This window comes from Salvelinus fontinalis, chromosome 17 (genome assembly GCF_029448725.1).
Source record: "Salvelinus fontinalis isolate EN_2023a chromosome 17, ASM2944872v1, whole genome shotgun sequence".
In the NCBI taxonomy this organism is placed as follows: domain Eukaryota; kingdom Metazoa; phylum Chordata; class Actinopteri; order Salmoniformes; family Salmonidae; genus Salvelinus; species Salvelinus fontinalis.
Window position 1 is genome coordinate 46,897,998 of NC_074681.1, and position 15,994 is coordinate 46,913,991.

The following is a 15,994-nucleotide window of genomic DNA, read 5'->3' on the forward strand; positions in this document are numbered from 1 at the left end:
TTCACATTTCGCACTGTCAATCGTGAATGATAATTCGTCAAATGTTACAGGTGAAACGTCCATGCTGCATCTGCATACCGCCGATTTGGTGTCAATCAGTTTAATGGGGATACAGTGCATTCGGAAAGTATTCAGACCCCTTGACTTTTTCCTCATTTTGTTACGTTACAGCCTTATTCTAAAATTGATTAAAAGTAATAATAATCCTCAGTTATCTACCATCAATTCTCCATCAGGACAAAGCAAAAACAGGTTTTTAGATTTGTTTTTGCAAATGTTAAAGATATACAACTGAAATATCACATTTACATAAGTATTCAGACCCTTTACTCAGTACTAAGTTGAAGCACCTTTGGCAGCAATTACAGCCTAGAGTCTTCTTGGGTATGATGCTACAAGTTTGGCACACCTGTATTTGGGGAGTGTCTCCCATTCTTCTCTCCAGTTCCCCTCAAGCTCTGTCAGGTTGGATGGGGAGCGTCGCTGCACAGTTATTTTCAGATCTCTTCAGAGATTTTCGATCGGGTTCAAGTCCGAGGTCTGGCTGGGCCACTCAAAGACATTCAGAGACTTGTCCCGAAGCCACTCGTGTTGTCTTGGCTGTGTGCTTAGGGTTATTGACTCGCTTCTATTTCTTAGGAAACTTTGCAGTATTTTGATTTTTATGTATTATTTCTTACATTGTTAGCCCAGAAAATGTTATGTGTTATTACATACAGCTGGGAAGAACTATTGGATATCAGAGCGGTGGTAACTCACCAGCACTACCAGCATTACGACCAGGAATATACATTTCCCAAAGCGGATCCTTTGTTCGCACCACCCAGAGCAATTTAACTGATTCCAGAGGCCGACCCAAAACAACGACAGCGGGGAAGAGGAACTCGGAGCGGTCTTCTAGTCAGACTTAAGAGCCCCGCACACAACCCACCGCCTCCGAGTATATTACTCGCTAATGTTCAGTCCCTGGATAACAAAGTTGAAGAGATCAGGGCAAGGGTTTCTTTCCAGAGACACATCAGCGATTGTAACACACTGTTTCACGGAAACATGGCTCTCTCGGGATATACTTGAAGTCGGTCCAGCCATCTGGATTCTCAGTTCATCTTGCTGACAGGAATAAACATCTCCCTGGGAAGAAGAAGGGGGTGTAAGTTTCATGATTAACAACTCATGGTGTAATTTTAATAACATACAGGAACTCAAGTCCTTTTGTTCCTTTTGTTCACCCGACCAAGAATGCCTCACAGTCAAATGCCGACCGTATTATCTCCCAAGAGAATACTCTTCGGTATTGTCACAACCGTGTATATCCCCCCTCAAGCCGATACCACGACGGCCCTCAAGGAACTTCACTGAACATTAGGCAAACTGGAAACCATATATCCTGAAGCTGCATTTATTGTTGTAAGGATTTTAACAAAGCAAATTTGAGGAAAAGGCTACCAAAATTCTATTAGCATATCGACTGTATTACTTGCGCTGGAAAAACACTTGACTATTGTTACTCCAATTTCCGGGATGCATACAAGGCACTCCCCCGCCCTCCTTTCAGCAAATCTGACCACGACTCCATTTTGCGCCTCCCTTCCTATAGGCAGAATCTCAAACAGGAAGTACCCATGCTAAGGACGATTCAACGCTGGTCTGACAAATTGGGATCCATGCTTCAAGATTATTTTGATCACGCGGACTGGAATATGTTCCGGGTAGCTTCCGAAAATAATATTGACGTGTACACTGAAACGGTTACTGAGTTTATCAAGAAGTGTATAGGAGATGTTGTTCCCACTGTGACTATTAAAACCTACCCTAACCAGAAACTGTGGATAGATGGCAGCATTCACGCAACACTGAAAGCGCGATCCTCCGCATTTAACCATGGCAAGGTGACTGGGAATATGGCCGAACACAAACAGTGTAGACAAAGTGGAGTCGCAATTCAACGGCTCAGACACGAGACATATGGCAGGGTCTACAGACAATCATGGACTACAAAAGGGAAACCAGCCATATCGCGGACACCGGACAATTATCCTACATTATATTTGTTAAACATGACTGACGTTTAGCCTATACTGTATATATGTCATATAAAATCTCATTCAAGTTTGGCTACATTTTCTGGCGCCTCCCTCCTGTCAGCATCGATCTGGACATGACAGACTGTACCCAATACCCATAGCCTATCACCTACACCTTTATATTTAGGCTAATTATTTATGTGCATTTACATACACATGTTTTTCTTAACAGAATAGCAAGTGTTTTTTCAGTTTAATTTGCTATTTTTGTTAATGTCCTTGTTGCCCTAGCACGACTATTCCCAAACTGGGGTACACGCAATGCCGTAGGGGGCACGCCAAATACAAATGTGATTCACATTTTCAAACAGTCCATTTAGATTTTCCAACGGAGCTATACATTTGGGTAATGTTTTTTTTCTCGCCTGAGTAGCCTCGTTTCACAGCCTAAAATAAAATTAAACCATCTAGTGTTCAGCGAAATAACAACACAATGTCAAATACAGGTTGGCGAGTCAAATAACTAACATCCAATCACATTAACCGTTACTCTCTCTCGTCGTTCGATCTGACACTTCACACCTGAATATGAAAATTAACAACAATGTACACGGTGTAGTAGAGTATTAGTTTATATCATCTCTATAAATACAATTTCAACTGAAGTCCATCTTCAGATTTGCAGATAGGTTAAACGACTACAGCCTGCCAGGGACATGATCACATGTTCCCCCCTCACCCCATTCTAACTGAATTTGCACAGATAGTGATGCTCTCATAATGTCCCTTTGGATTACACTTCAGTACATTAACAGATAGCTAACTCAACCTGGATCTCAATACAGAGAACAGGTCCGTTTTCTTTCCATTTTCACAGATAAAAACCGTGTGCATGTTGGATCTAATCATATTCACAAACAAGTCAGACGCCTCTCGCAAATCTAATCAGATTATTTTAAATTACACCCTAAAAGAAGCTTGTCTATTGGTCTGGAAGGAATGCTGACTTCGGCAGAAGAGCGACGGCATTTCTGAAATAAAGGGAAAGCTACAGTTTATTTGATTTCACGTTAAATCGTGGTCAAATATTATTACGTGGTCAAATATTATTATTGATGTTGATGGTTAAATGCTGGCCTTTACTCAGAGGGAAAGAATGTGAACGATTTAGCTATTTAGTAGTAACAAAGCATTTCATATTACAGTAGCCTATGCTTTCATACCTAACCCTTCAGAGTTGATTGGTAATTGAAAATGTGTGCTCTTACATGCTTGGTGACCGTTCGACACATTACATTAAAAGTATCTCTTTCAAAGAAGAAACGGATGTGAAAGGCATTCATACAAAATGATGTTATCAGTGAAAACGGATACTTTTATTTGGTCTTCATCCACATCTTCAATCACAAATAAATACATTTACATTTACATTTAAGTCATTTAGCTGACGCTCTTATCCAGAGCGACTTACAATTTGGAAAGTTCATACATATTCATCCTGGTCCCCCCGTGGGGAATGAACCCACAACCCTGGCGTTGCAAGCGCCATGCTCTACCAACTGAGCCACCAACTGAGCCACACGGGACAAATACTTGTGATTATTTGTTTTTAACTTCTCCAACAGATTGTTTTACTGTAAGGGAGAGTGCACCTTCATCAAAAAGGTCAGGTTCTGAGGGAAGCTGTTTTCAAACATCAAAAGTAAAAAATAAAAAAAAATGAGAAAATACAATTGATTGATTGAAGGGAAGCTTTCCAACAACTCCTTGGAAGTGGGAAAGACAAGGTTCCAACTGGAAAATAACCACTTGAACAACTCTCCCAAGTTGGAATTCCAAGTGGGAAAGTAAGAGATAACGTTGATACCCCGAGTTTACAAGTTGTGACATTTCATCACTAACCTTTCACCTTTTCAACCAAAAGATGATCAAGCAAATCCATTGACAGTGTCAAACTTATCAATGTGGATAATGTAGCTAGTGTGACCATACTCTCAATGTTAAGCAAGTTAGCTAACTTTATCATGAGCAACGTTAGATAGCTCATCTACCTAGCTAAAATATCCTTGGTTGAAGAATTTTTTTAACTAACACAATCACATCAAATGTATGACTCATAACTGGGAGATTTCCCAGTTCCGAAGAGCATTTGAGGACAGCATTAATGTGCTTACTGAAGGCCACACCGTTAGTTATATTCCTTATCCAATCTTAAGCACGACCAGTACTGGTACCTCGAAAACTAAATAGGACACATCAAAGTAACAATATATTGTAATGATCAGCTAAAGGTAGATGGTGTTGAAACAACATTCAATACTTATCTAGAATGCAAAGCATGCCTACTAGCTAACACATTTCCATTAGCTAAATAATTCCCCAAAAATGTAGGGGCTAATTAGTCACTACTACGTACGAAATTCAGAGGAACACTTGGCCACCAAAAATCAAATGTAACTTTAAAAAACGATTTGATCTTTTAAAAGATGATCACAAGACCAGATCAAAACAAGTATTTAGCACCCTCAATGTGTCCAGCCAGATCCACCAGCTGAAGATGATTAAAGTCTAATCTAGGCAATCTAATCCAAACTATGAAAGCATCTTATTTTTCAAGATTCCAGTCCAATTAACTACCACACGTTTTACTGGGTTCTTGGGTGTCTTATGCATCTCAGTGTCCATTCAGCCATGAAAGAAAGCCTTCTTCTGCTTCGATCTCCTCCTCCACTCTCTCCGTCTTGCCCTCTGCTCCGTGGGTATAAAAAGGACAGTTCTTTACCAGCTTCACTTCATCTGGAACCTCCAGCCTCATCAATCCAAACTACTGAACCACACACGGCCTGTGAGTATCATAACGGGGAGTTTACCAACTTAAGTTTCTGGGTATAGCATGTATCCTGCTAAATGCTGTGTTACGGGAGATAACTCCCAGCAGTGATTTCAATAATCTAAAAACGGAAATGTCTTTGGAGGACACTTAAACTCTCGCCAACTGTCAAAATGCCTCATGTGAAGGGTGTTATTCACCTTTTGAAAGGTGGTCCATTGAATGGCCCATTATTGTACTATTTCAAAAGCTATTCATTTATACATTTTTGCCATGGAAATATTTGCTAAGGGAATTTAGAAAATGCAAGGTATATATTACATTTTTTGCTAAGCAGGGTTTATTCACTTATTCTTTATTTCAGAATCATGAGCAGGAATTACATGTCCAAGTATGATGAGATGCGTAAGGGAGACTACATATGGTCCAATAACAAGGAATACAAGGCCGTTTTCCAGGTAGGTTTGAAACGTCGTTAAAGCTGCTATATAAATACATTTACAGATAGACGGACAATGTGTCATCTTGCAGTCAGCTGAACTAGGATAGTGTCTCCCAAACGGTGTGTGTGTTTGCACCTACCTAAAACATTCCAAATTGTTCTGTGCATACCACAATCCTTTATCTCTCGTCTACACAGGAGGACGGTAACTTTGTCATCTATGGCTGGAGGCAGATGTGGTCCTCTGACACCGCCGGCCAGGTTGACGCCTACCGCCTGTGCATGCAGGACGACTGCAACTTTGTCATGTACAAGAGGGATAACAAGACGATGTGGCAAACCAAGAGCCAGGGTCAAGGGTTCAAGATGTGCCGCATGTACCTGCGTAACGACGGCAACCTGGTCGTTGAGAAGGACGGAGAAGAAATGTGGAACTCTTCTTCCTCAAAGGGCCACAAGCAGTGAATGTCCTGACCGCAACTGGCTCTGTCCTAAGGGTCATCAAGGAAGATGACTACTCTCCCTCTGTACCATAAATCAAATCCCTGTGTTCCAATATCCACATTAACATACCGCTTAGAATGAAGTGATGTGCTGTGTATGAGTTGTAAGTGGTATGCTAGTGTGTATATTAGAACATAGCCTTAAGGTATCTGACTCACAGTGAAAAGATTATGCAATAAACATTTTAAATGCCCCAAAACGTTCTCGTGAATCATATGTTTTTCAGTTCCTGATGCTTGTCCATATGATTTTTGGGCCCGATGAGAAATGCATCCTTCTTTCCATGAAGTAATCACTGGTCTGATAAAGTTGGCAAGAGGAAAGCCTTAGGTTGCTAAGTTGGTCACACTTTATTTTGATAGTTCCCTATAGATTATCTAATTTGTTCACTTGTAGCTTGCTGTTTGGACAGTCAGTATTCCAAAACAGATTTGAAAAACAAAACTGATTTGAGCATTAAGGCCTGCAGTGTAAACACAGCTTTAGACTCCCCATGTCCAATCACTGTGGTTCAAACCATTTAAATACATCAAGGAAAAGAAACAAGCTCTCTCTTGATGGTCCCACTTAATTGAAGTGAATTTCCAGCAAAGATTCAAATATGACAAGGAAGGAGCTTCCAAAAGAACTCAGAGTTAAGGTTGTTGAAAGTTGTAAAACAAGGCAGGCTCTCTTAACCTGACTGGCCTTCAGACCTGTCAATCACTTATCAAAATTCCAACCGATCAGGGTGCTTAGACGCACACCAGGGCTCCAACCCGCACACCTCAAGAAGATGCAAATTGTGTAGGGATGGACTCTCACATGCTGGTTTTATATCTTGAAGTGTTGTGCATCCATCAAACATAACCACAATCATATAAAACATCTTCAAATGGAAACAGGTGTGTGTGTGTGTGTGTGTGTGTGTGTGTGTGTGGTGGTGACTATCAAGAGTGCAGTGATGGGCCTCAACATCATGTTCTAACCGGACAGCACTATAGTGGACAGAACCAAACCAATCAGCATTAAGTATATAGTGGGTGAGGGCATATCCAGCCAACTGCTCAGACGAGCTCCAGCTAGCCGTTGTTTTTCATGGTCCTAGGTCTTGCCGGATTTAGAGACCAACAGTTTTTTCATGGTCCTTTGTATCGTCGGATTCTGACCTGCTATAGTTGATATGTTGATGTGCCCCAAAGAAGAGTCAAGTGACAACTGTAACCACCCGCCTCAGCCCACACCGCCATACAAAGCCATCATGCACCTGAGGAAGTCCCTACACACCTCTCTCATCTAAGAGACTACTAGGCCTTCTCCAGTTGGAAGCTGCAGAAGGAATATGAGGACCTGTGTCATCAAATCAAATCGATCAAATGTATTTATGTAGCCCTTCTTACATCAGCTGATATATCAAAGTGCTGTACAGAAACCCAGCCTAAAACCCCAAACAGAAAGCAATGCAGGTGTAGAAGCACGGTGGCTAGGAAAAACTCCCAAGAAAGGCCAAAACCTAGGAAGAAACCTAGAGAGGAGCCAGGCTATGAGGGGTGGCCAGTCCTCTTCTGGCTGTGCCGGGTGGAGATTATAACAGAACATGGCCAAGATGTTCAAATGTTCATCAATGACCAGCATGGTCAAATAATAATAATCACAGTAGTTGTCGAGGGTGCAACAAGTCAGCACCTCAGGAGTAAATGTCAGTTGACTTTTCATAGCCGATCATTGAGAGTATCTCTTCTGCTGTCTCTAGAGAGTTGAAAACAGCAGGTCTGGGACAGGTAGCACGTCCGGTGAACAGGTCAGGGTTCCATAGCCATAGGCAGAACAGTTGAAACTGGAGCAGCAGCACGGCCAGGTGGACTGGGGACAGCAAGGAGTCATCATGCCAGGTAGTCCTAAGGCATGTCCCTAGGGCTCAGGTCCTCCGAGAGAGAGAAAGAAAGAAAGAGCGAAAGAGAGAATTAGAGAGAGCATACTTAAAATCACACAGGACACCGGATAAGACAGGAGAAATACTCCAGATATAACAGACTGACCCTTGCCCCCCGACACATAAACTACTGCAGCATAAATACTGGAGGCTGAGACAGGAGGGGTCAGGAGACACTGTAGCCCCATCTGATGATAATCCCGGACAGGGCCAAACAGGCAGGATAGAGGGATATCACTAGAGGGATATCTTCAACCACCAACTTACCATCCTGAGACAAGGCCGAGTATAGCCCATAAAGATCTCCGCCACGGCACAACCCAAGGGGGGGCGCCAACCCAGACAGGAAGACCACGTCAGCGACTCAACCCACTCAAGTGACGCACACCTCCTAGGGACGGCATGGAAGAGCACCAGTAAGCCAATGACTCAGCCTCTGTAATAGGGTTAGAGGCAGAGAATCCCAGTGGAGAAAGGGGAACCGGCCAGGCAGAGACAGCAAGGGCGGTTCGTTGCTCCAGAGCCTTTCCGTTCACCTTCACACTCCTGGGCCAGACTACACTCAATCATATGACCTACTGAAGAGATGAGTCTTCAGTTAAGACTTAAAGGTTGAGACCGAGTCTGCGTCTCTCACATGGGTAGGCAGACCATTCCATAAAAATTGAGCTCTACAGGAGATAGCCCTGCCTCCAGCTGTTTGCATAGGAATTCTAGGGACAATTAGGAGGCCTGCGTCTTGTGAATGTAGCGTACGTGTAGGTATGTACGGCAGGACCAAATCGGAAAGATAGGTAGGAGCAAGCCCATGTAATGCTTTGTAGGTTAGCAGTAAAACCTTGAAATCAGCCCTGGCCTTAACAGGAAGCCAGTGTAGGGAGGCTAGCACTGGAGTAATATGAATTTTAAAAATTGTTCTAGTCAGGATTCTTGCAGCCGTATTTAGCACTAACTGAAGCTTATTTAGTGCTTTATCCGGGTAGCCGGAAAGTAGAGCATTGCAGTAGTCTAACCTGGAAGTAACAAAAGCATGAAATTATTTTTCTGCATCATTTTTGGAAAGAAAGTTTCTGATTTTTGCAATGTTACGTAGATGGAAAAAAGCTGTCCTTGAAACAGTCTTGATATGTTCGTCAAAAGAGAGATCAGGGTCCAGAGTAACACCGAGGTTCTTCACAGTTTTATTTGAGACGACTGTACAACCATCAAGATTAATTGTCAGATTCAACAGAAGATCTCTTTGTTTCTTGGGACCTAGAACAAGCATCTCTCTTTTGTCCGAGTTTAAAAGTAGAACGTTTGCAGCCATCCACTTCTTTATGTCTGAAACACAGGCTTCTAGCGAGGGCAATTTTGGGGCTTCACCATGTTTCATTGAAATGTACAGCTGTGTGTCATCCGCATAGCAGTGAAAGTTAACATTATGTTTCGAATGACATCCCCAAGAGGTAAAATATATAGTGAAAACAATAGTGGTCCTAAAACGGAACCTTGAGGAACACCAACATTTACAGTTGATTTGTCAGAGGGCAAACCATTCACAGAGACAAACTGATATCTTCCCAACAGATAAGATCTAAACGAGGCGTGTAGACCAATTTGGGGTTCCAATCTCCAAAAGAATGGGGTGATCGATGGTATCAAAAGTAGCACTAAGGTCTAGGAGCACGAGGACAGATGCAGAGCCTCGGTCTGACGCCATTAAAAGGTAATTTACCACCTTCACGAGTGCAGTCTCAGTGCTATGATGTGGTCTAAACCCAGACTGAAGCATTTCGTATACATTGTTTTCAGGAAGGCAGTGAGTTGCTGCGCAATAGTTTTTTCTAAAATTTTTGAGAGGAATGGAAGATTCGATATAGGCCGATAGTTTTTTATATTTTCTGGGTCAAGGTTTGGCTTTTTCAAGAGAGGATTTATTACTGCCACTTTTAGTGAGTTTGGTACACATCCGGTGGATAGAGAGCCGTTTATTATGTTCAACATAGGAGGGCCATGCACAGGAAGCAGCTCTTTCAGTAGTTTAGTTGGAATAGGGTCCAGTATGCAGCGTGAAAGTTTAGAGGCCATGATTATTTTCATCATTGTGTCAAGAGATATAGTACTAAAACACTTGTGTGTCCCTTGATCCCAGTTTACAATTGGCTCATTCATCCCCCTCCTCTCCCCTGTAACTATTCCCCAGGTCGTTGCTGCAAATGAGAACGTGTTCTCAGTCAACTTACCTGGTAAAATAACGGTAAAAAAAAAAAAAAAAAAAATCCTAGGTCCTGGCTGAGTTGTGCAGACTCAGGACAACTGAGCTTTGGAGGAATACGCAGATTTAAAGAGGAGTCCATAATTTGCTTTCTAATGATCATGATCTCATGAATTTATTACTTTATTACTGCTGAAGTGAAAGCCATCCTCTCTTGGGGAATTCTGCTTTTTAGTTAGCTTTGCGACAGTATCAAAAAGAAATTTCGGATTGTTCTTATTTTCCTCAATTAAATTGGAAAAATAGGATGATCGAGCAGCAGTGAGGGCTCTTCGATACTGCACAGTGCTGTCTTTCCAAGCTAGTCGGAAGACTTCCAGTTTGGTGTGACGCCATTTCCGTTCCAATTTTCTGGAAGCTTGCTTCAGAGCTCGGGTATTTTCTGTGTACCAGGGAGCTAGTTTCTTATGACAAATGTTTTTCGTTTTTAGGGGTGCAACTGCATCTAGGGTATTGCGCAAGGTTAAATTGAGTTCTTCAGTTAGGTGGTTAACTGATTTTTGTCCTCTGACGTCCTTGGGTAGGCAGAGGGAGTCTGGAAGGGCATCAAGGAATCTTTGTGTTGTCTGAGAATTTATAGCACGACTTTTGATGCTCCTTGGTTGGGGTCTGAGCAGATTATTTGTTGCGATTGCAAACGTAATCAAATGGTGGTCCGATTTGCTATCGTAAATGTTAGCAACACCTCCGCCTTTGCGGGATGCACGGGGGATATGGTCACTAGTGTAACCAGGAGGGGAGACCTCATTTAACACAGTAAATTAGATAAGATGAGAGCACCCCTCCAGCTAGGATGGAGTCCGTCACTCCTCAACAGGCCATGCTTGGCCCTGTTTGAGGGTGAGTCCCAGAAAGAGGGCCAATTATCTACAAATTCTATCTTTTGGTAGGGGCAGAAAACAGTTTTCAACCAGCGATTGAGTTGTGAGACTCTGCTGTAGAGCTCATCACTCCCCCTAACTGGGAGGGGGCCAGAGACAATACTCAATGCCGACATCTTTCTAGCTGATTTACAGGCTGAAGCTATGTTGCGCTTGTTGACCTCTGACTGTTTCATCCGAACATCGTTGGTGCCAACGTGGATAACAATATCTCTATACTCTCTACACTCGCCAGTTTTAGCTTTAGCCAGCACCATCTTCAGATTAGCCTTAACGTCGGTAGCCCTGCCCCCTGGTAAACAGTGTATGATTGCTGGATGATTCATTTTAAGTCTAATACTGTGGGTAATGGAGTCGCCAATGACTAGGGTTTTCAATTTGTCAGAGCTAATGGTGGGAAGCTTCGGCGTCTCAGACCCCGTAACGGGAGGAGTAGAGACCAGAGAAGGCTCGGCCTCTGACTCAGACTCGCTGCTTAATGGGGAGAACCGGTTGAAAGTTTCTGTCGGCTGAATGAACGACACCGGTTGAGCATTCCTACAGCATTTCCCTCCAGAAGCCATGAGAAAGTTGTCCGGCTGCGGAGACCGTGCGGGGGAATTTATACTACTATCTGTACTTACTGGTGGCACAGACGCCGTTTCATCCTTTCCTACACTGATATTACCCTTGCCTAACAATTGCGTCTGAAGCTGGGCTTACAGCACAGCTATCCTCGCCGTAAGGCGATCGTTCTCCTGTATATTATGAGTACAGCGACTGCAATTAGAAGGCATCATGTTAATATTACTACTTAGCTTCGGCTGTTGGAAGTCCTGACGAACCATGTCCAGATTAAACATCCGGAGTGAAAAAGTTGAATGAAAAAAAGTTGAGTGAGGGAAAAACTAAAAATATAAACGGTAATTTAAAAAAATAACAAAGTTGTCAGGTAGCAAAGGTTGGCAACAAAACGCACAGCAGCACGTGACCAGGAAGAGCTCACGAGGGCGTACTCTAGGCCCTCCCAGCCTGAGTAACCACCGTGGGAGCACATCTCCACCGCTACTCTCCTGACTGTCACCTCTCTAGGCTCCCTTTGGCTAGAGCCATCGTCATCGTCGCGGAAGTGCCACCACAGCCAATACTCCCTTAGTTGGCCCGGTTACTTCCCTGAGAAACACTACTCCAGGCATCCCCGGACAGAGTATTCGAAACATTCACAGGACCGTTGGGACTTCCACTACATCCTGAAGTTGCCCAGCTATAAACCAAATCATTGTTGCTCCAAGCCCCCCTGGGTGCCACTTCTCTCTGAGGTGGCCCAGCTGATCCCCCGACCAACATCCTGCTAGCCCCCCCACCAGCCTGAGACACCTGAGCACCGGGTCAGCTTCTGCTCTCCAGAGATGCCTGGCTTCCCATCAGATCAACAACTCCAGAGTGGACAGTCCACCACACCAAGGTCTGCACCCCCCTCAGCCAGAGCCTCGACTAGCCACAGTTAAGGAGCCTCCCACTCCGGTTGTGGAGCCAACCAGCTGCTGCCATTGGCCCTGTACTGGCTGCCGTTGCAGATTCGTCCTCTCCTCCCAGTGGGGACCCCCTGCTGCTCGAGCCAGATGCTTTGGTGCCCAAGGTTCAACTGTCTGCTACCCTGGAACCTTCAGCCACAAAGACTCCACCTGTTCTCCCTCACGAGCCTCTCCCTGCTCCTGGCCCAGAGCCCAAGCCTGCGGTGGATTCTTCGCCCGCTCCTAGCATGGAGTCACAGCCTGCAGCTACTGCAGAGGTAAAGTACAGCCCAGACGTTGGGGCTCCTCCAGTCACAGCCTGGTTGGTTCAGCACCTTCCGGTCTTTCAAGTTCAGCCTGCGCCACAAGGACTCAGCCTGCTCCTGCTGGCCCGGCCCTGCCAACCCCTGCCTGGTGGGACATACCGGTCCCAGGCCTGTTGTCCCTGCAGCCCTGCCTGCTAGCACCCTGCTAGCTCCAGCCCTGAGAACTCAAAGACCTCCAGACCTCGCCTCAGGGGACCCTTCAGTCCTCTCCATGGGGGACCCGATGGACAGTCTCCAACTGGCCGTCAGTCTCCAACTGTACGGTGTCTGCTGTCTCCAGCACTAGTCGGCCCTCAGTCCCTAGCCCAGGTTGGTCATCAGGCTCCTGCCCGGCTAGGCTCAGAGTTACCAGTTCCTCTAGTAGGCCCAGAGCTCGACTGCTCTCCAGCTCTCAGCCAGTTTCCCTGTCAGGTCCAGAGTTAGTTTCTCTGGTATGTCCAAAGTCAGTTTCCCTTGCAGGTCCAGAGCCAGTTTCCCTGTCAGGTTCAGAGTTGTTCTCTCTATCAGCTCCAGAGTCAGTTTCCCTGTCAGGCTAAGAGTCAGTTTGCCTGTCAGGCCCAGAGTCAGTTTTCCTGTTAGGTCCAGAGTCGCTTTCCCTGTAAGGTCCAAAGTTATCAGCACTAGGCTCCCAGCCCTTAGCTGTTCTAGTTTCACTTTCTCCAGCTCTAGCCGGCCCTCAGTCCACTGCTCCGCCAGGCTATAGGTTCTCTGTCCCACTGGATTTGCAGCCTTTGCCCTCAGTTGGTCTGCAGCCCCCAGCCTCAGGTCAGCATGCAGTCAGGTCCCTCAGTGCTACACGCCAAACCTCCTGCCCTAGTTCTAAGCCCTGGGTCTCCTGTCCTGCTAGGCTCTAAGTTATCTGCTTCTCTAGGTGTGCAGTTCCTGCCCATAGACAGTTCGCAACCCCAGCCTCAGCCGGCGCCCAGTTGCCTGTCCTACCGCTAAGCTATAACTTCTCTGTTCAAATAGGTTTGCAGCCTCCCGCCATACCTGGCTTGTAGTCCTCAGCATTAGTAGTAGGTTCCAAGTCCCCTGCCCCTTCAGGCCCCGAGTTTCTTGCATTGCTAGGCCTGACCCAGGGGGCCTGCTGTCTCCAGTTCTGAGTGGCCATCCGCCTCCTGCACTGGAAGATCCTCTGGCCCTTGCGCCTGGGGAACCACCTGACCTCGTCTCTGGGGCCCAGCTCGCTCCTGCCTCCAGATCCCTGATGAGGCTCTCCGAGGGGTCCCCACTGGTCTACCAGGGGAGCCATTGTCTTCAGAGAGAGTCACCAACTCCAGCAGCAGCCAGTGAGCTGCCAACTACACTTGTGACTGGCATGCCACATTCCTTCACCGCAGTAGGCACGGCTCTTCCTCCAGCCATGGCCAGCCTCCGGCACCATACTCAACACCAATGGATGGGCCCCAGCTGCCTGTCCCTGCGTCTCCGTGCACCTCCTTCATGGGTTGATCCCTTACGTGCACTGGTGCCGGCACCCTACTGGCCCCCATGGTCCTCTGAAGTGACGGTAGTAATCAGCTGCCCTTCTAGTTCAGCCAGATGCACACTAGGACTGGACCCGATCCTGTCTGTTCCCTTAACTGCTATGCCCCTCTGCCCTGCCAGATTGGACTAGAACCTTTCAGGACTAAGCCCCCCACTAAGGCCTTTTAAGATGTGTGGATTTCCACCAGAAATCCAGAAGGCGGATGTCAAAAAAGGCTGTCCCTCTTAACCTGACTGGCCTTCAGACCTGTCAATCACCTATCAATTCCAACCAATCAGGGCGATTGGACGCACCTCAACTCAGAGCATGTTAAACTACCGTCTCGAGAAGATGCAAGTTGTGTAGGGATGGACTCTCACATGCTGGTTTTCTATCTTGAAGTGTTGTGCATCCATCAAACATGGATGCACAACAAAATCATATAAAACATATTCAAATGGAAACAGATGTGTGTGTGTGTGTGGTGTTTTTATCTGTTTTTGCAAAGTCAAAGAAAATGTCAAAGTCATTGAATATTCCTTGGGGCACTGTCAGGGGAATTATTGTGAAGTGGAAAAAGTTTGACACCACCCACACACTACCTAGATCAGGCCGTCCATCCAAAATAAGTCGAAGGGGATTGAGGAGACTGAAAAGGGAAGTCACTGTGAGGCCTATGACAACTTTAAAAGAGCTACAGAAGTCTCTGGCAGAGAGACAATGTTGACTATTCAACAATTTCAAGAACTTTCCACAAACCTGTCCTTTATGGGAGGGTAGCAGGAAGAAAGCCTTAAACTTACTGTCCAGTGAAATCTCATTTTTAAAAGCTCATATTCTGTTTGCTCATACCCAAATACACTTCCGGACAAATACAATATTTTGGCACCTTTGCACTTTTCTTAAAAGTTGCAATATGTAACTTTTTGAGCAACCTGACCAAATTCACATAGAAATGTAAGTTATAGATTTGCCATTGAAAGCAAGTCTAAGAAGCGGTAAATCTGTTCTATGTGCGCTATATCCTTCCTGGTCTTAAGTTTTGTTTTTGCATCTTTACTTTAGTTTTTGTACACCAGCTTCAAACAGCTGAAATTATTTGGTAATGGAAAAGATATTTCAAAGCAGTTTATATTGTACAATGATTCTCTACACTATAATTGCTTGTTTTGTCACTATTAGAATTGCATAATTCTATTAGAATTTTAGCAACCAGGAAATGGCGTATGCATAGTGCATCTTTAAATAATTCCATATTTATTTTATAATATGTTTAAATAGAAAAAAAAATGTTCTCCACACCTTGTTATTGGATTTTCAACATTGCAGAACCAATTATATTTTATGTTTACAATTCTAATTTAGAAAATTAAGATAAATGGCATGGACACAATTATTGGCACCACTTTGGCCAAGATAACTGCCGACAAATGCATATTGTAGCCATCAATGAGCTTGCTGCACCTTTCTACTGCCAATTTGGCCCACTCTTCAGCAGTAAACTGCTCTAATTCTTCAATATTTGAGGGGGGCCCTCCACCAATTGCTGTTTTCAGCTCTGGCAATAGGTTATGGATGTGATTCAGATCAGGGCCCGGTTTCCTTAAAGCATCTTAAGGTTAAGTTCATCGTAAGAACCTTTGTAGGTGTCAGGTTTTGGCCAGGACTGTTCAGGTTTTGTTCACTAGATGTCCCCATTGCACCTTTTTTGAACCTTTTGTTTTTTCCTTGCTCTAATTATTATTTGCACCTGTATGTCGTTCCCTTGTTGGTATTTAACCCTGTGTGTTCCTCAGTTCTTTGCTCAGTGTTTGTACGTTAGCACCCAGCCCCAGCCCTGCTGTTAACTTTTTCTCT

At 44.7% G+C, this 15,994-nt stretch overlaps 1 protein-coding gene across 1 annotated transcript; it reads left to right on the forward strand.

The window, feature by feature from the left end:
• The first annotated feature begins 314 nt into the window (after positions 1-314).
• Positions 315-5,988, forward strand: LOC129814490 (B-type lectin plumieribetin-like). The gene is made up of 3 exons (XM_055867637.1): positions 315-4,869; positions 5,219-5,312; positions 5,495-5,988. The coding sequence occupies exons 2-3, from the start codon at positions 5,223-5,225 to the stop codon at positions 5,759-5,761; spliced, it is 357 nt and encodes a 118-aa protein (XP_055723612.1). The 5' UTR covers positions 315-4,869; positions 5,219-5,222; the 3' UTR covers positions 5,762-5,988.
• Positions 5,989-15,994: the final 10,006 nt, after the last annotated feature.

Coding starts and splice junctions, on each gene's coding strand:
- LOC129814490 (XM_055867637.1), top strand. CDS start 5,223: ATGAGCAGGAATTACATGTCCAAGTATGATGAGATGCGTAAGGGAGAC. Junction 5,313..5,494: donor AATACAAGGCCGTTTTCCAG/GTAGGTTTGAAA, acceptor TCGTCTACACAG/GAGGACGGTAACTTTGTCAT.